Here is a 20177-nt window from a genome sequence, read left to right as displayed (position 1 = left end):
ATTAGGAAGAGATAAAAGCCAATAGGGCAGCGAGAAGCTGCTGGACAGCCCCAATAATCCAAAGCCCCATCCTGCTTGGTCCCATTCTTATTTATACACTTAGCTGTCAATCATCACGTAGGACCGCCCACATGACTACTTAGCCCAGAATAAGCAGAGATTTACATGAATAAATGACAAGTTAACTTTTCCCATCCATCCATCTACACACACACACACACACACACACACACACACACACACACACACACACACAATAACAAAATGTCTGCAGACTGGACAGCATCTTTAATGTGATAGGTTCTCTATAACCCCTTAAGGAGGCAGGACGTAAATGTACGTCCTGGTGCGGTGGTACTTAACGCACCAGGACGTACATTTACGTCCTGTGCATAACCGTGGGCATCGGAGCGATGCCCGTGTCATGCGCGGCTGATGCCGGCTGCTGATCGCAGCCAGGGACCCGCCGGCAATGGCCGACGCCCGCGATCTCGCGGGTGTCCGCCATTAACCCCTAAGGTGCCGGGATCAAGACAGATCGTGGCAGTGCGCGATTTAAATGAACGATCGGATCGCCCGCAGCGCTGCTGCGGGGATCCAATCATTCAGAACGCCGCACGGAGGTCCCCTCACCTTCCTGCTTCCGGCTCCCGGCGTCTTCTGCTCTGGTCTGTGATCGAGCAGACCAGAACAGAAGATAGCCAATAACACTGATCTGTTCTATGTCCTATACATAGAACAGATCAGTATTAGCAATCATGGTATTGCTATGAATAGTCCCCTATGGGGACTATTCAAGTGTAAAAAAAAATAAAAATTTAAAAAAATGTAAAAGTAAAAAAAAAAAGTGAAAAATCCCCTCCCCCAATAAAAAAGTAAAACGTCCGTTTCTTCCTATTTTACCCCCCAAAAAGCGTAAAAAATTAATTAAATAAATTAATTTTATAGACATTTGGTATCGCCGCGTGCGTAAATGTCCGAACTATTAAAATAAAATGTTAATGATCCCGTACGGTGAACGGCGTGAACAGAAAAAAAAAAAAAAAAGTCCAAAATTGCTACTTTAATACATTTTATTAAAAAAAAATGTATAAAAATGTATTTAAAGTTTTTTATATGCAAATGTGGTATCAAAAAAAGTACAGATCATGGCGCAAAAAATGAGCCCTCACACCGCCGCTTATACGGAAAAAAAAAAAAAAAAGTTATAGGTCATCAAAATAAAGGGATTATAAACGTACTAATTTGGTTAAAAAGTTTGTGATTTTTTTTTAAGCACAACAATAATATAAAAGTATGTAATAATGGGTATCATTTTAATCGTATTGACCCTCAGAATAAAGAACACGTAATTTTTACCATAAATTGTACGGCGTGAAAACGAAACCTTCCAAAATTAGCAAAATTGCGTTTTTCCTTTTAATTTCCCCACAAAAATTGTGTTTTTTGGTTGTGCCATACATTTTATGGTAAAGTGAGTGATGGCATTACAAAGGACAACTGGTCGCGCAAAAAACAAGCCCTCATACTAGTCTGTGGATGAAAATATAAAAGAGTTCTGATTTTTAGAAGGCGAGGAGGAAAAAATGAAAACGTAAAAATTAAATTGTCTGAGTCCTTAAGGCCAAAATAAGCTGAGTCCTTAAGGGGTTAAATTTTTTTTTTTTTTTTTTTTTTTTTTTTTTTTTTAAATCAACTGTTGCCAGAAAGTCAAACATATTTATAAATGACTTCTATTTTAAAATCTTAATCCTTCCAGTACTTCAATGCTCCAGAGGAAGTTTTTTTTTTTTTTTTTAATTTCATTTCCTTCCTGTCTGACCACAGTGCCCTCTGCTGACACCTCTGTCCAATTTAACAACTGTCCAGAGTAGGAGCAAATCCCTGCTCTGGACAGTTTCTGACATGGACAGAGGTGTCAGCAGAGAGCACTGTGGCCAGACAAAGGAAATTTAAAAAGAAGAGAACTTCCTCTGGAGCATACAGCAGCTGATAAGTACTGGAAGGATTAAGATTTTTAAAACAGAAGTAATTTCAAATCTGTTTAACTTTCTGGCACCAGTTGATTAAAAATAAAAAAAGTTTTCCAGTGGAGTACCCCTTAAAGTTAAATTACTCAAAGCTCTTTGCATACTAGGTCACTGTGCATTGAGGGGAGAGTACTGCTCTGGACCAAGTCCACATGGGACAGATTTGCTTTGTATCTTATCTGTCAATTTGATCAGGTAAAATCTGCAGTGAATTACAGTAGCTGACACAATTTCATCCACAGATATACATGCCTGCCCATTCTGTCGTGGATTTTGGCCATACATTTCACCCCTTTCCATGTAGCAGGAGTAAAAATCCACAAATGACAAGCCTCAAAATCCAAAGGATGCTGGGATTTTTCTGGTAAATCTCCTAGGAGAGGGCGGAACTCTGGATCAGTACAATGTTATTAATGCTTAAAAAATAGAAAAAAGGTAGTGTATATAGTATGGTGCATTACACCGCTCACCGAATCCATGATCTGCTCGGGCTTAAATGGGCACTGTCATATACAAACACTTTTGATATGTTGTGAAGCATGTATAACCAATAGGTTTTGCAATTGCTTTCATTAGAACATTTTCAGTATTTCATACTGACAAAAACCCAGTCAAACAACTGCTCCCCCTGCCTGCTTGGACACATACTAGTCCTGCTGTGTCCATGCATCATCACCTAGGTCATGGACACACTTCCTTGATTGACAGCTGTGAGTGCAGGGCTCAGAGCTGGAGGAAAAATCGTCCCACTGTCAGCTTGTGTCCCGCTACTGTCAGTGAAGACAAGCTGGGAGTTGTAGTTTTGCTAATGCTAGGGGAGATGTGAGCAGACAGCATACTGAGGGAGGGGGCGGAGACCTGCACAGTGAGGCCACGCCTCCTCCTTTTGAGAGGAATTCTGACTAGTGAGCTAAATTAACCCCTTAAAGGGGTATTCCACCCCTAGACATCTTATCCCCTATCCAAAGGATAGGGGATAAGATGTCAGATCGCCGCGGTCCCGCTGCTGGGGACCCCCGGGATCCCCGCTGCGGCACCGCGCTATCATTACAGCACAGAGCGAGTTCGCTCTGCACGTAATGATGGGCGGTACAGAGGCCGGAGCATCGTTACATCACGGCTCCGCCCCTCGTGATGTCACGGCCCGCCCCTTTCAATACAAGTCTATGGGAGGGGGCGTGGCGGTCGTCACGCCCCCTCCCATAGACTTGCATTAAGGGGACGGGCAATGATGTCACGAGGGGCGGCGCCATGACGTCACGCTGCTCCGTCCCCCGTATCGCCCGTCATTACGCACAGAGCGAACTCGATCCCGGAGGTCCCCAGCAGCGGGACCGCGGCGATCTGACATCTTATCCCCTATCCTTTGGATAGGGGATAAGATGTCTAGGGGCGGAATACCCCTTTAAGGACTACAGGTTTTTCCACTTTCGTTTTTTCCTCCTCCCCTTTTAAAAATCATAACCCTTTCAATTTTGCTCCTAAAAATCCATATGATTGCTTCTTTTTTGCGCCACCAATTCCACTTTGCAGTGACTGTTTGCAGTCATTTTACCCAAAAATCTACGGCGAAATGGAAAAAAAATAAAAAATCATTGTGCAACGAAATTGAAGAAAAAATGCCATTTTGTACGTTTTAAGGGCTTCCGTTTCTACGCAGTAAATTTTTCGGTAAAAATGACACCTTATCTTTATTCTGTAGGTCCATACGATTAAAATGATACCCTACTTATAGGTTTGATTTTGTAGCACTTCTGGAAAAAATCATAACTACATGCACGGAAATGTATACGTTTAAAATTGTCATCTTCTGACCCCTATAACTTTTTTATTTTTCTGCGTATGGGGTGATCTGACGTTTTTAACGGTACCATTTTTGTATTGATCGGACTTTTTGATCGCTTTTTATTCATTTTTTCATGATATAAAAAAAGAGACCAAAAGTACGTTATTGTGGACTTTGGATTTTTTTGGCGCGTACGCCATTGACCGTGCGGTTTAATTAATGATATATTTTTATAGTTCGGACATTTACGCACGCGGCGATACCACAAATGTTTATATTTATTTTTATTTACATGGTGTTTTTTTTATGGGAAAAGGGGGGTGATTTGAACTTTTATTAAGGAAAGGGTTAAATGACATTTATTAACTTTTTTTTTTTTTTTTTTTGCAGTGTTATAGCTCTTATAGGGGGCTATAACACTGCACACACTGATTGCCAGCACTGTTCACTGCAAAGCCATAGCTTTGCAATGATCAGCGTTATCGGCAGTCGATTGCTCCAGCCTGAATCTCAGGCTAGGAGCAATCAATCGCCAAAGGAACACGCTGGAGGCAGGTAAGAGGACTGGAGATGAGCGAACTTACAGTAAATTCGATTCGTCACAAACTTCTCGGCTCGGCAGTTGATGACTTATCCTGCATAAATTAGTTCAGCTTTCCGGTACTCCGGTGGGCTGGAAAAGGTGGATACAGTCCTAGGAAAGAGTCTCCTAGGACTGTATCCACCTTTTCCAGCCCACCGGAAAGCTGAACTAATTTATGCAGGATAAGTCATCAACTGCCGAGCCGAGAAGTTCGTGACGAATCGGATTTACTGTAAATTCTCTCATCTCTAATAAAAACTTAAACTTTTTTTTTTCTTAAAAAACGGATCCAACTGGACATCACTTTTCAAACCATAAACGGTTTTCAACCATATATACGGGTTAAAATGTGTACACACGTTTTGATACAGTTTAGTCCGGTTTTGAGGAATCAGTTTTTCATCAAAAACCTGATACGCGAACTGTATTGCAAAAACGTGGTGTGAATGCAGCCTTAGTCAGATGATGTCACGAAAGAAGAAATGTGACTATATGAACCCTTTTTTTTTTCAGTGACATATGGCAGCAGTTAGCATTGTCTTTAGACTGTTTTGTGTGTCTAGAGAAGGCGCAAAAAAGGCGTAAGCAGGGTTTATTTGCGCCTTTTGGTTTACACATTTCTGCTGATTTTGAGTTGCGATCCACTGATTTTAGCAATACACATGATATGGAAGGGTTTCATGAACTGCACCTTTTTTGTGAAAAGGCGCAAAAAAAAATAAAATAAAAAAATAAAAAAAGGCACAAAGCCACTGAAAAGTCTAAACTACACCAGCCCAGACTAAGCTTAGCTTTTTGGTGTATGTGAAGAGAGAAATTTCAGAAAATGTGACCTGCTCAAAATTTATCAAATGCTCTGTGACCATTTAACCCCTTAAGGACGCAGGACGTACTCAAACGGCCCCTTTTCCGAGTCCTTAAGGACTCAGGACGTTTGAGTACGTCCTGTCATATCCCGGCCCCCCGCCGATAGCCGGAGGGGCGCCGGAGCCGGATGCCTGCTGAAATCGTTCAGCAGGCATCCCGGCATATCGCCTAGGGGGGGTCATGATGACCCCCCATGTCGGCGATCGCAGCGCATTGCTCGCCAATTCAGACGAGCGATGCGCTGCGATTCCGTTCCCCGCCGCTCGCCGGGCGGGGATCGGAGCCGGATGTCTGCTGATTTCTATCAGCAGACATCCCGGCAGTGTGCTGGAGGAGGTCCGGAGGACCTCCTATACCGGCGATCGCTGCAGGACGCCGGTAACTACTAACCGGCGTTCTGCAGCGGTTCCAGGTCATCAGGGTCACGTGTGACCCTGTGACCTGGATATAGAAGGTGACTGGTGGTGTAGTATACACCACCAATCACCATCCATGCTGTACTGGGGGCTGGCATTGTGGCCACCCCCCTCAGTACAGCTGTGATTGGGTGGCCAAAGTGGCCATACCAATCACAATGTAATGGGAGGGGATCTGGTGGTCTAGGAGTATGTTGCTACGTTCTGCCCGCCATTTCAGAGAGATCTGGTGTGCAGGACGGAGCCCCGTGCTGCCCACCATCCCCTCAGTAAAAAAAAAAAAAAAGAAGTGCCCCTTGCCCCCTTTCTGTGGCCCCTTGGCACAGAAATCCCCAGGGATAGCTTTAGATTAGGTAGGGACAGGTTAGGGTTAAAAAAAAAATAAGTCTTTTTTATTTTTTCCAGCGTACCTCAGTGGGTGTCCGTGGGTCCGTAGCACCTTTACCTGCGTGACCCCGGCCCTGCTGGGTCGCTGCAGTCTGCCGCCAGCGTTTTTTTTGGGCGCAGATCTTTTTTTCTTTTTTTTTTCCCCCAAGCGTGTGTGCGGACCCTCTTAGTTATAAAAGAGCAGTCCGCCACCGTTTGTTAAAGCCCACCCGCCGCTGATCCGTAGTACTGATCAGCATTTTTTTTGTGGTGCCGGTGCTTTTTTTCGGGTTTTCTAGCGTGTTTTTGCACCCATAGGCGGTCCGTGCCCCCAGTAGCAGGCGTGTACTGTGTGGCCGGACCTTACCTGTGTGCGGCGTGCCTCACCGCTGTCAGTGATTTATCACTGATCAGCGTTTTTTTTTGGTGGTAAAGGCACTTTTTTCGGTTACCGCGTTCTTTTTTTGCACCCATAGGTGTTCCGTGCCACCAGTAGCAGGCGTGTACCGGACCGTACCTGTGTGTGCAGCCTGTCCCACCGCTGTCGGTGATTTATCACTGATCAGCGTTTTTTTTGGGTTCAGGCAGGTGTATTTTTTTCGGGGTTAAGCGTTTTTTTAATTTTATTTTTCGTTTTTTTTGTGTGGGGGTCTGTGTACAAGCCACCAGCCACTGTTCTGGGCTTAGTGGCCGGACCCCCCACTGACTTCTGCGCCCCCTGCCGCCACAAGTGCTAATCAGTGCGCACACCACTGATTAGATAAACACTTTTTTTTGGCGCAGGGCTTTTTTTGCGTTAGAAGTCCCCTTTCTAAAAAAAAAATAAAAAAATAAAAGTCCCCTTTTTTATATATTTTTTCCTTTCTGTTAGGGCGGGTTAGTTTAGTTTAGTTAGGTTAGGCTAGGGAGGGTTAGGGAGGTAATATCGCACCACACCACACGCAGCACATACACCAATAAAGTTTTTCCACACACACACACACACACACACACACACACCCCAATCCCCCCCCCCGTATCCACATTAGAGTAGGGAAATGGCCCGCAGAGTGTTCTCGGCGGAGGAGGCATATGACCTGATTGCCTCCGACACCGAGAGCGGCTCAGAGGACGATGAAGACCCCACCTTCCTTATTTCATCGTCCTCCTCATCATCTAGTTCAGATGATGAGCCACCAAGGCGGCGGAGACGCCGCCGTGCGGTGCCGCAAACCTCCTCTGCCCTTGACCCTGTGCCCCATGCTAGTATGAGTCCCCCTGGTGCTCATACTAGTGAAGCCGCCCTGCCAAGGTCACTGGTACCTCGTACTGGAGAACTTGACTGGGCTGAGCCAGCGGACCACGAGCCCGTGATTCCTGAGTTTGTTGGCAACTCAGGAATCAAAATTAACATTGTCGGGTTCACTGAAAAGGACTTTTTCGGTAATTTTTTCAGTGACGACTTTGTTAATTTGATGGTTACACAGACGAATCTGTACGCCCAACAGTTCGTCGCCGCTAACCCAGGCTCATTTTTAGCTAGACCCGGCGGCTGGACTCCAGTCGATGCAGCCGAAATGAGGACCTTTTGGGGCCTCGCGCTGCATATGGGTATAGTTAAAAAAAACAGTGTCAGGCAATATTGGAGTGGGGACGTCTTTTACCAGACACCCCTCTACAGTATGGCCATGGCACGTTCCCGGTTCGAGGCCATTCGGAGATGTTTGCATTATGCTGATAATGCGGCATGTCCCCCTCGAACTGATCCTGCGTATGACCGCCTGTATAAAATCAGGCCGGTCATCAATCACTTCGGGGCCAGATTTTGGGAGGCCTATGTCCCGGGGCGGGAGGTCTCTATTGATGAGTCTCTCATCAGCTTCAAGGGGAGACTCAGCTTCCGGCAATACATCCCGACCAAGCGGGCGCGGTATGGCGTGAAGATGTATAAACTTTGCGAGAGTACCTCCGGGTACACTTGCAAGTTTATAGTGTATGAGGGACGAGATTCCCGTTTTGAACCCCCATAATGTCCCCCCACTCTGGGTGTTAGCGGGAAAATCGTTTGGGGCCTTTTGCACCCATTGCTAGATAAAGGTTACCACCTTTATGTGGATAACTTTTATACTAGTATCCCTCTCTTCACATCCCTCGCCGCCAGATCCACGGTCGCTTGTGGGACAGTCCGGAAGAATAAAAGAGGCCTTCCGCCCCATCCCCTACATGCTCCTATCCCCCGGGGTGAGTCCCGTGCCTTTTCCCATGAGAACCTGTTGTTGGTCCGGTATAAGGACAAGAGGGATGTCCTTATGCTCACCACAATTCATGGGAATGGCACCACCCCTGTCCCTGTGCGAGGTACCGCGGGAGCGGTCCTCAAGCCCGATTGTATTCTGGACTACAATCGGTATATGGGGGGAGTTGATCTTTCTGATCAAGTCCTAAAGCCATATAATGCCATGCGGAAAACACGTGTATGGTATAAAAAGTTTGCGGTCTCCATGGTACAGGTTGCCATGTTCAACTCTTATACTGTACCAGAACGCTGGCAACACAGGGACATACCTGGAGTTCCAAGAGGTATTTCTAAAGGCCCTCATCTTTGGTGACCGCCAAGGAGCGGGTCAGAGCACCTCTGGAACTTTAGGTCCCCGGATCGTCCCGGGCCAACACTTTCCTGGTGTGATCCCCAACACTAGAAGGTCGGGACGAACCCAGAAGAAATGCAGAGTGCGTTACAGGAAGGGGAGACAGAGGGACACCACCATTCAGTGTGACACTTGCCCAGATAATCCGGGCCTCTGCATAGACTGCTTCAGGGAGTATCACACTTCCATGGAGTACTACATTTTCCATCCTTTGCCCTAATTTTCATTCCCCAGAATTCGGCTCCAATGTACCAGTCCAGGGTACATTGACTTCCAAATTTTATACCAAAATACCCTATCCCCCCCCCCCCCCCCCGCCCAAAAAAAAAAAAAAAAAAAAAATACCTTTTTCCCAATACTCCAATATTTTTTTTTTCTTCTTCCCCCTAAAAAATGGGTCATGGGTCACAGAGTCAACAGCATTGGAGGTTTGCAGTTGCCTCAAATGCGCAACGCTCTCTCTCCCCACCTGAGCGGGTTGCGCATTTGAGGTAACAGAATAGGGACGGCCCCACACATCCCCTTCCCAGAATGATGATTCAGAGTATAGGGTTTGGGGCGGGCATCATTTTTACTTTTGGCTGTACTCTGGGTCATCATTCTGGGAAAATAATTGGCATATCAGTACTAAAATTGCAATTTTCTTCCCCCCCCCCCCGTAGTACACTTCATCCATTCCTGGAAAATAAATGAAGGGAACACCCATCTGTTCCAAATCTCCACTTCACCCTATACACCTATACACTAGGGGGTGTACTGTTTGTAATAGGTTCACATGTGGGTGTTCCTTTCTTGTATTTTCCTCTGAATGTATGTAACTGTTAGGTCCGTAACAAACATCTGCCTCAAATGCGAAGAGTTCTCGCTGAGCTCTATCGTATTTCCAGGCGACAATTCGGAGTCACATGTTAGTTGTTCCCAGAAAAATGAAGCAGAGTATAGGTTGAAAATTGCAATTTTCAAAAGCTAAAGCTACCCTTCATCCATTCCTGGAAAATAAATATAGGAAACACCTGTGCGTTAGAAATGTCCTCTTTACCCCTATACCCATTCCTCAGGGTGGGTACTTTCTGTAATGGTGTCACATGTGGGTGTTTCATTTTTGTATTTTCCTCGGAATGTATGTAACCGTCAGCTACTGATATGCCATAGGTCACAAATACAAAGTGACCTCTATGACTTCTGAGCCTTGTTGTGCGCCCGTCCAGCACGTTACCCCATATGTGGATGTATTTTCATAGTCAGGGGAAAAAGCCCTCCAAAATTTGTAACCCAATTCCTCATATTACCCCATGTGAAAATGTTAAAAATTGGGTAACCCCAGCATTTTAGTGTAAAAACATCTTATTTTTCAATTTATGGCCCATTTTTCAAAAAAACTGAGGTGTTATTTTCCACTGTACCCCTTGTTACGTTCATTGAGGGGTGTAGTTTCTAAAATTGTGTCACATGTGTTTTTTTTTTTTCTGTTGGGGGCTTTATAAATGCACATGACCCCCGACTTCGATTTCAACAAAATTTCCCTCCTTCTATTCTGAGCATTGTAGTGCGTCCACAGAGCAATTTACATCCACATATGGGGTATTTTTTTCTCTCTCAGACAAAGTTGTTCTAAAAATTTTGGGGGCCTTTTGCCCTATTACCCAATGTGAAAATGAAATATTTGGGCTAACACTATCAATATAGTGCAAAAAAATAAAATTTTTCACTTTTACGGCCCATTGTTCAAAAAAACTGTGAGGTGTAAGTACTCACTGTAACACTGTTACGTTCCCCAAGGGGTCTAGTTTCCAAAATGGTATGCCATGTTTTTTTTTTTTTGCTGTCCTGGCACCATAGGGGCTTCCTAAATGAAGCATGCCTCCAGAGCAAAATTTGCTTCCAAAAAGCCAAATGTGACTACTTCCCTTCTGAGACCTGTAGTGCGCCAGCAGAGCAGTTTTCACCCCCATATGGGGTGTTTTCTGAATTGGGCTTCAAATTTTGGGGGGGTATTTTGTGCTTTGACCCTTTGTAAAAATGTAAAATTTTGGGGAAACCAAGCATTTTAGGTAATTTATTTTATTTTTATTTTTTTTTTTTACATTTGAAAAGTCATGAAACACCTGTGGGGTATTAAGGCTCACTTAATTCCTTGTTATGTTCCTCAAGGGGTCTAGTTTCCAAAATGGTATGCCATGTGTTTTTTTTTTTTTGCTGTTTTGACACCCTAGGGGCTTCCTAAAGGTGACATGCCCCCCAAAAACCATTTCAGAAAAATGTTCTCTCCAAAATCCCCTTGTCGCTCCTTCCCTTCTGAGCCCTCTACTGCGCCCGCCGAACAATTTACATAGACATATGAGGTATGTGCTTACTCGAGAGAAATTGGGCTACAAATACAAAGTAAAAATTTTCTCCTTTTACAACATGCAAAAATTCAAAAATTGGGTCTACAAGAACATGCGAGTGTAAAAAATGAAGATTGTGAATTTTCTCCTTCACTTTGCTGCTATTCCTGTGAAACACCTAAAGGGTTAAAACACTGACTGAATGTCATTTTGAATACTTTGGGGGGTGCAGTTTTTATAATTGGGTCATTTGTGGGGTATTTCTAATATGAAGACCCTTCAAATCCTCTTCAAATCTGAACTGGTCCCTGAAAAATATCGAGTTTGAAAATGTTGTGAAAAATGTGAAAATTGCTGCTGAACTTTGAAGCCCTCTGGTGTCTTCCAAAAGTAAAAATTCATAAATTTTATGATGTCAATATAAAGTAGACATATTGTATATGTGAATCCAAATTTTTTTTATTTTGAATATCCATTTTCCTTACAAGCAGAGAGCTTCAAATTTAGAAAAATGCAAAATTTTCAATTTTTTCATCAAATTTGGGGATTTTTCACCAAGAAAGGATGCAAGTTACCATAAAATTTTACCACTAAGTTAAAGTAGAATATGTCACAAAAAAAAAAACAATCTCGGAATCAGAATGATAAGTAAAAGCATTCCAGAGTTATTAATGTTTAAAGTGACAGAGTCCTTAAGGTGAAAAAGGGCTCAGTCCTTAAGGGGTTAAAGGGGTACTCCGGTGGAAAACATTTATTTATTTATTTTTTTTTTTTGATCAACTGGTTCCAGAAAGATTAAACATTTGAAAATTACTTCTATTTAAAAAAAATATTAATCCTTCCTGTACTTTTTACGAGGAATTTTTTTTTTTTTTTTTTGGATTTCTCCATATCATGACCACAGTGCTCTCTGCTGACTATTTTAGGAACTGTCCAGAGCAGGACAAAAATCCCCATAGCAAACATATGCTGCTCTGGACAGTTCCTAAAATGGACAGTAGGGGTTAGCAGAGAGCACTGTGGTCGTGACAAAGAGAAATTCAAAAAGAAAACCATTTCCTCTGTAGTATACAGCCCCTAAAAAGTACTGGAAGGATTAAGGTTTTTTAATTTACAAATCTGTTTAACTTTCTGGCACCAGTTGATTAAAAAAAAAAAAAATAATAATAATAATAATAATAATAATAATAAAAAAAAAAGGTTTCCACGGGAGTACCCCTTTAATCAATGTGATGCTTCTGTACATTACCAGCACACAAAAAAGGTGTAGAAAAATGCTTCACTTACACCTACAATAATAAATGCCGGCCTATGGCCGGCATTTATCATTGTAGGTGTAAGTGAAGCATTTTTCTACACTTTTTGTGTGCTGGTAATCAGTCGCGGTGCGGTGGGGGTGGTGCGGGGGGCAGGGCATTATCGGCAAGGTAATTGCCGATACCGATAATGCCCAAAATCGTGATTATCGGCCATACCGATAATCGGTCGATCCCTACTTTTTTGTGTGTGCTGGTAATATGTAGGAGCACCAAATTTATTTTCACAAAAGGTGCAGTTCATAAAACCCTTCTATATCATGTGTATTGGCAAAATCAGTGGATTGCAACTAAAAATAAATAAAATAAAAAAAAAAAAAAAAAAAAAAATGCAGAAATGTGTAAACCAAAAGACACAAATAAACCCGGCTTGCGCCTTTTTTGCGCCTTTTCTAGACACAAAAAAAATAAAATAAAAAAAAAAAAGAGTCTAAAAACAATGATAAAATGTCGGCTGATATGGGGGGGGATCTGTAAAAATAGGCGTTGGCCGAAAAAAAACAAACATTAACGTGTATTGGGGAAATGGGTGCATGGCAGAACTGTACCCTACTGCAGGTGCATGGCAGAATTTTGGGTGTATGGCAGAATTGTAGGTGTACGGCCCCTTATGGATAAAGTCACAGCTGACACCTGCTATTTATTCCCATGGGGATTATTAGCCCCCACTGTCATTCAACAGAACTGACCCAACGGCTGTCCAGCAATGCTGGGAGCTGTAGATTTGCAACAGCTGGAGGCACACCGGTTCGAGCACTTTTATCTGCCAATGAAGTCAGTTAGTGACACCTGAGCTCTAGATGAGGACATGGTTTCCATTCACTGACAGCAAGCAATATTCCTGAAAAGTGAACAAATGGGCATTCACAGTTCCTAGAGCTGTCACTAAACACTAGAGGCGCTATGGGGCTCTGACTGGCGAGTGACAAAATCTTCTGCCACTGTCACCCAGCACCAGGGATGGCCGCTGCCAGACACCTCCTGGAGCTAACACCTGACCTCGCCGGAAGGGGGCGCCGTCACTCACCACTTTCAGATCCAGCACTCCGTCTTTGGCTTCCTGCAGCAGTGACACGAACTTACTGGTGAGGAGCCCCAGACTCTTCTCGTGTCTGCTGGACACCCCCGCCGGCTCCGCCATGTCCGCAAGCCGTGATACCGGGGGCAGGCCTCTGTATAGCCCGCCCCCCCTCTACCGGGTAAAACACCAGAAAACTCTGCCCGCAACACGCGGAGCACCACGAGAGACGCGATCACACGGGAAGTGACGTCTAGTCGCAGCGTTGCCCGGGGAGACAGAAACTTGCAGGAAAAAAAAAGATGGGACCTCGCAGTGACATATTTAAGGGACCCGCCCCTCACATGAGGCATGCGCGGCCATATTGGATGAGGGCAAGTCTTCCTGGACGCTGTGGTGAGAAACATTATACATTCTCCATGTCAATATGAGAATAATCTCCGCTGGATTCATGTGCGGAGCAGACACTGAGAACTTTTTTCCCGTTTGTAGCTGGTTTCCCTATTCCAGGAAGCACCTCCGGTCTAGCCAGTGGCGTAGGCTCTATGGTCATGACGTCAGACAGACGCGACCAATCAGCGTCCAGAAGCGATTGAGGAAGCTCACGGCTATTGGAGGAAGAGGAGAACAACACAAAAGCACGTGTTCTGCGGGTTGTGGAGCGGCCACTAGAGTGATCTGCATAAACTAGTATTTCCCAACCAGCGTGTCTCCAGCTGTTGCAAAACTACAACTTCCAGCATGCCGGGTGTTGTAGTTTTGCAACAGCTGGAGGCACCCTGGTTGGGAAACACTGGTGCACACTGCACAATGACAATATACATGATACCAGTCAGGTTTATAACCTGTGGCACTACAATTCCCAGCAGGAACAGAGAGTTGTCATTTCACTTAAATGGAACTGAGCTGGACGAGAGTGGTGCTGTTTCTAATCCAGCCAATGTTTTTTTTTTGTTTTTTTTGCATTTTTATTTCTTCCTCCTCGCCTTCTAAAATCCATAACTCTTTTATATTTTCATCAGAGGTGGCTCTAGACTTTGTGAGGCCCCTACAACCCCCTTGATCCAGGGAATTTAAAAGAATGGTGAGGTATACAGTTAGGGCTAGGCGGTATGACTAAATGCGTGTATCACGGTATCATTTAAACTTTTGGCGGTTCCACGGTGTATAACGGTATTTCCTAGCGGCCCCCCCATATTAATTATCAGCCCACATCCCCATCGGGGTAAATACTCCCATATCACCCGCATGCACTGCCCTCCTCATCCTGTTTGTTGCGGCCGCCGGCGCTGGCACTCTATATTGTGCGGTATCCATATGCCCGGGCTGCAAAAGGTAAACAAAATAAACTTTCACGCACCTACGTCGGCCTTACGCTGGGGACGGGAACGTCAGAGAGCTGTCAGCCTATCACCGGCCGCAGTAATGTTGCGCCTCAGCCGGTGATAGGCTGAGCCCACTGTCATGTAAGAAGCTCTGGCCGGCTCCTTACATGACAGTGGGCTCAGCCTATCACCGGCCGAGGCGGAACATCGCTGCGGCCGGTGATACGCTGACGGCTGTCCAATGTTCCGGTCCCCAGGAAACAAGTGAGGCTGGTACTGGACCAACGGGAGGTGAGTTAAAGTTTATTTTGTAAATTTTTTGCAGCCTGGGCATATGGATACCGCAGATTGGCTGTCCGGGCATGCTGGGAGTTGTAGTTTTGCAACATCTGGAGGTCCGCAGGTTGGAGACCACTGGTATAGAGTGTCAGCGCCAGCAGCCGCAACAAACAGGACGAGGAGGGCAGCGCATGCGGGTGACATGTGAGTAGTACCCTGATGGGGACAGCGCTGGGCTAATAATTAATTGTGGGGAGGGAAGAACAGCGCTCGCGGGTCACATATGATTAGTTCCCCGATGTGGGGACAGCGCAGTGCTGATTCATTCATTCCGAGGGGGAGGGGCCAAACCGGTATTGCGGTATGGGTTAAAATTCATATCGTGCAGCATAAAAATTTCGGTATTCGGTATGAACCGGTATACCGCCCAGTCCTATATAAAGTGTATTCATCGCCGTTTACCAGGGGCGCACACAGGAGTTTCTCAAGGGTTTGGGATTAGAAACATAAAATGTTACCTCTACACCAGGGTGACATAAAACTACTGCAGTAACTAGTAGTATCATACAGTTATTATATAAAAAACACTATATAGAGACCAATAACACCGCTGTACAAGGGTCAAATAATTGCACCACACCATGACCACCACCATTACCACCATATAGTGAGGGGATAATACCGCCATACTGAATAACTCCACTGTACACAGACTAGTAACACCACTATACAAGGGACAAAGAATTGCACCAAGCCATGACTACCATTACCACCATATAGTGAGGGGATAATACCGCCATACTGAATAACACCACTGTACACAGACTGGTAACACCACTATACAAGGGACAAATAATTGCACCAAGCCATGACTACCATTACCACCATATAGTGAGGGGATAATACCGCCATACTGAATAAAACCACTGTACACAGACTGATAACACCACTATACAAGGGAGAAATAATTGCACCAAGCCATGACCACCACCATTACCACCATATAGTGAGGGGATAATACCGCCATACTGAATAAAACCACTGTACACAGACTGGTAACACCACTATACAAGGGACAAAGAATTGCACCAAGCCATGACCACCACCATTACCACCATATAGTGAGGGGATAATACCGCCATACTGAATAAAACCACTGTACACAGACTAGTAACACCACTATACAAGGGACAAAGAATTGCACCAAGCCATGACCACCACCATTACCACCATATAGTGAGGGGATAATACCGCCATACTGAATAAAACCACTGTACACAGACTAGTAACACCACTATACAAGGGAGAAATAATTGCACCAAGCCATGACTACCATTACCACAATACACAATATAGTGAGGGGATAATACCGCCATACTGAATAACACCACTGTACACAGACTGGTAACACCACTATACAAGGGAGAAATAATTGCACCAAGCCATGACCACCACCATTACCACAATATAGTGAGGGGATAATACCGCCATACTGAATAAAACCACTGTACACAGACTAGTAACACCACTATACAAGGGAGAAATAATTGCACCAAGCCATGACCACCATTACCACAATATAGTGACAGGATAATACTACTATTCTGAATAAAACCATTATACACAGACCAGTATCACCAACACCACCATAGTAGGGCCCATTAATGCCCACTGACTTCATTGGGATTCCACTGTCCCATTCAAAAAGTGAATTTTCACAACGGATTTAAGCATAAATTCTGCCAGAATTTGGCAATTCCTTGAAAATTCCATTGCAAGCTTTGCAGAACAGAATTTGAGTGGAATTCTGCAGTGTGACCATAGCCTTAGGGTGCATTCCCACATTGCACCTGCTGCCTGTGGCAGAAACCGTGCCTATATGTGGTGATCAATGGTTGAATGGTCTTGTTGGTAACACTGCTGGGTTATTGTCAAAATCCTTTGTACTGACCATACAGGTAGGTATCATCTCCATGTGGCAGACACAGCATGAAAAGTAAGCCAGGCCTAACTGCTCCTTGTCTCTGTCTCCTATTCACATCCCCAAAAATGTTAGCACAATACAAGATAATGTTGTATATTGGGGTATATATATATATATATATATATATATATATATATATATATAAAACAATGGCGCAGCACTCAGGTATCCAAAAGAAAGTGCTAATTTATTCACTCATGTCACACAATTGCTATAGCCAAATAAAAGCCATTACTGTGCAATGCTTAAATAAATTAGCACTTTCTTTTGGATACCTAAGTGCTGCGCCATTGTTCTATGGTTATCTACAATGACTGTGATCAGGTTTTGGATGCTGGCACAATATGCATTGAATTGGCTGAATAGAGATAGAGCTGCAATCTCTTTCTTGGCTATATATATATATATATATATATATATATATATATATATATAACCATAAGAAAAGATCGCAGCACACAAAGGCTTCCATAAGGTGCAGTTTTATTGTGTCCGAAGAATATCAGGACCCGATGATGGCGTGCACCTTATACGTTGGTCTACTGGGTGGATGTGCTGCTTATTAGGATTGCTATATATATACTGGAAGGACCAATCCAATTTTCACTGTAGGACCAGAGCATTTTTTGCACATCTGACCACTTTAACCCCTTCACGACCCAGCCCATTTTCACCTTCAGGACCTGGGCATTTTTTGCACATCTGACCACTGTCACTTTAAACATTAATAACTCTGGGATGCTTTTACTTATCATTCTGATTCCAAGAAAGTTTTTTCGTGACATATTCTACTTTATGTTATTGGTAAAATTTCACTGATATTTGCATCCTTTCTTGGTAAAAAATCTAAAAATGTCATGAAAATTTTGAAAATGTTGCATTTTTCTAACTTTGAAAGTCTCTGCTTGAAAGGAAAATGGATATTCCAAATAAATTATACATTGATTCCCATATACAATATGTCTACTTTATGTTTGCATCAAAAAATTGACGTGTTTTTACTTTTGGAAGACACCAGAGGGCTTCAAAGTTCCACAGCAATTTTCCAATTTTTCTCAAGATTTTCAAAATCATACTTTTTCAGGGCCCAGTTGAGCTTGGAAGTGGATTTTAAGGGTCTTCATATTAGAAATACCCCATAAATGACCCCATTATAAAAACTGCACCCCCCAAAGTATTTAAAATGACATTCCGTAAGTGTTTTAACCCTTTAGGTGTTTCACAGGAATAGCAGCAAAGTGAAGGAGAAAATTCAAAATCTTCATTTTTTACACTCTTGTAGACCCAATTTTTGAATTTTTACAAGGGGTAAAAGGAGAGAAATCACCCTAAAATTTGTAACCCAATTTCTCTCGAGTAAGGAAATACCTCATATGTCTATGTAAAGTGTTCGGCGGGCGCAGTAGAGGGCTCAGAAGGGAAGGAGCAACAATGGGATTTTGGAGAGTGAGTTTTTCTGAAAGGGTTTTTGGGGGGCATGTCCCATTTAGGAAGCCCCTATGGTGCCAGAACAGTGGACCCCCCCACATGTGATTCCATTTTGGAAACTACACCCCTCATGGAATTTAATAAGGGGTGCAGTGAGCATTTACACCCCACTGGCGTTTGACAGATATTTGAAACAGTGGACTGTGCAAATGAAAAATTTTATTTTTCATTTTCACAGACCACTGTTCCAAAAATCTGTCATACACCAGTGGGGTGTAAATGCTCACTGCACCCCTTATTACATTCCGTGAGGGGTGTAGTTTCCAAAATTGGGTAACATATGGATATTTATTGTTTTGCGTTTGTCAGAACTGCTGTAATAATCAGCCACCCATGTGCAAATCACCTCAAATGTACATGGTGCACTCTCCCTTCTGGGCCTTGTTGTGTGCCCCCAGAGCACTTTGCGCCCACATATGGGGTATCTCCGTACTCGGGAGAAATTGCATTACAAATCTAGAGGGTCTTTTTTCCCTTTTACCTCTTGTGAAAATGAAAAGTATAGGGCAACACCAGCATGTCAGTGTAAAAAATTTATTTTTTTACACTAACATGCTGGTGTAGACCCCAACTTCCCCTTTTCATAAGGGGTTAAAGAAGAAAAAGCCCCCCAAAATTTGTAAGGCAATTTCTCCCGAGTACGGCGATACCCCATATGTGTCCCAAAACTGTTGCCCTGAAATACGACAGGGCTCCAAAGAGAGAGAACGCCATGCGCATTTGAGGCCTAAATTAGGGATTTGCATAGGGGTGGACATAGGGGTATTCTATGCCAATGATTCCCAAACAGGGTGCCTCCAGCTGTTGCAAAACTCCCAGCATGCCTGGACAGTCAATGGCTGTCCGGCAATACTGGGAGTTGTTATTTTGCAATAGCTGGAGGCTCCGTTTTGGAAACAGTAGCGTACCAGACGTTTTTCATTTTTTTGGGGAGGGGGGCTGTGTAGGGGTATGTGTATATGTAGTGTTTTTTACTTTTTATTTTAGGTTAGTGTAGTGTAGTGTTTTTAGGGTATAGTCACATGGGCAGAGGTTCACAGCAAGTTTGCCGCTGGAAGTTTGAGCTGCAGCGCAAAATTTGCGCCATCTCAAACTTGCAGCACTCACTGTAAACCTCTGCCCATGGGAGTGTACTCTGTACATTCACATTGGGGGAAGGGGGCAAACATCCAGCTGTTGCAAACTCCGAGCATGCCCTTTGGCTGTCCGTGCATGCTGGGAGTTGTAGTTTTGCAACAGCTGGAGGCACACTGGTTTGGAAACACTAAGTTAAGTAATAAACTTTCAAGTGTTTTGCAACCAAACTTAGTGTTTCCAAACCAGTGAGCCTCCAGCTGTTGCAAAACTACAACTCCCAGCATGCATGGTCTGTCAGTGCATGTTTGGAGTTGTAGTTTTGCAACAATTGCAACAGCTGGAGGCACTGAGGTAGGAAACGGACAATGTTTCCCAACTAGTGTGCCTCCAGTTGTTGCAAAACTACAACTCCCAGCATGCCCTGACTGCCCAGGCATGCTGGAAGTTGTAGTTCGGCAATATCTGAAAGATCAGATGTTGCCGAACTACAACTTCCAGCATGCTTGGGCAGTCTGGGCATGCCGAGAGGTCTACAGTTTGGAGACCACTGTATAATGGTCTCCAATCTGTGCTCTTCCAGATGTTAGAGAACTACAACTCCCAGCATGCCTGGACAGACTGAGCATGCTGAGATTTGTAGTTTTGCAACATCTGGAAGAGCACAGATTGGAGACCATTATACAGTGGT

The 20177-nt window shown here is 43.9% G+C and overlaps 1 protein-coding gene across 1 annotated transcript in view; it reads right to left on the bottom strand.

The window, feature by feature from the left end:
• The window catches only part of LOC130274205 (transcription factor E2F5-like), a 39763-nt gene extending 26148 nt beyond the window's left edge, over positions 1–13615 (bottom strand). The window contains exon 1 of the mRNA XM_056522256.1: positions 13346–13615. Within this exon, the coding sequence (XP_056378231.1) occupies positions 13346–13459 (114 nt within the window). The 5' untranslated portion in view covers positions 13460–13615. The remainder of the gene's footprint in view (positions 1–13345) is intronic.
• Between the last annotated feature and the right edge of the window lie 6562 nt (positions 13616–20177).

Source organism: Hyla sarda, chromosome 5, assembly GCF_029499605.1.
Source record: "Hyla sarda isolate aHylSar1 chromosome 5, aHylSar1.hap1, whole genome shotgun sequence".
NCBI classification, from domain to species: Eukaryota; Metazoa; Chordata; class Amphibia; order Anura; family Hylidae; genus Hyla; species Hyla sarda.
Note: the sequence above shows the minus strand (reverse complement) of the source record. Positions and strands in the feature narration are given on the sequence as shown.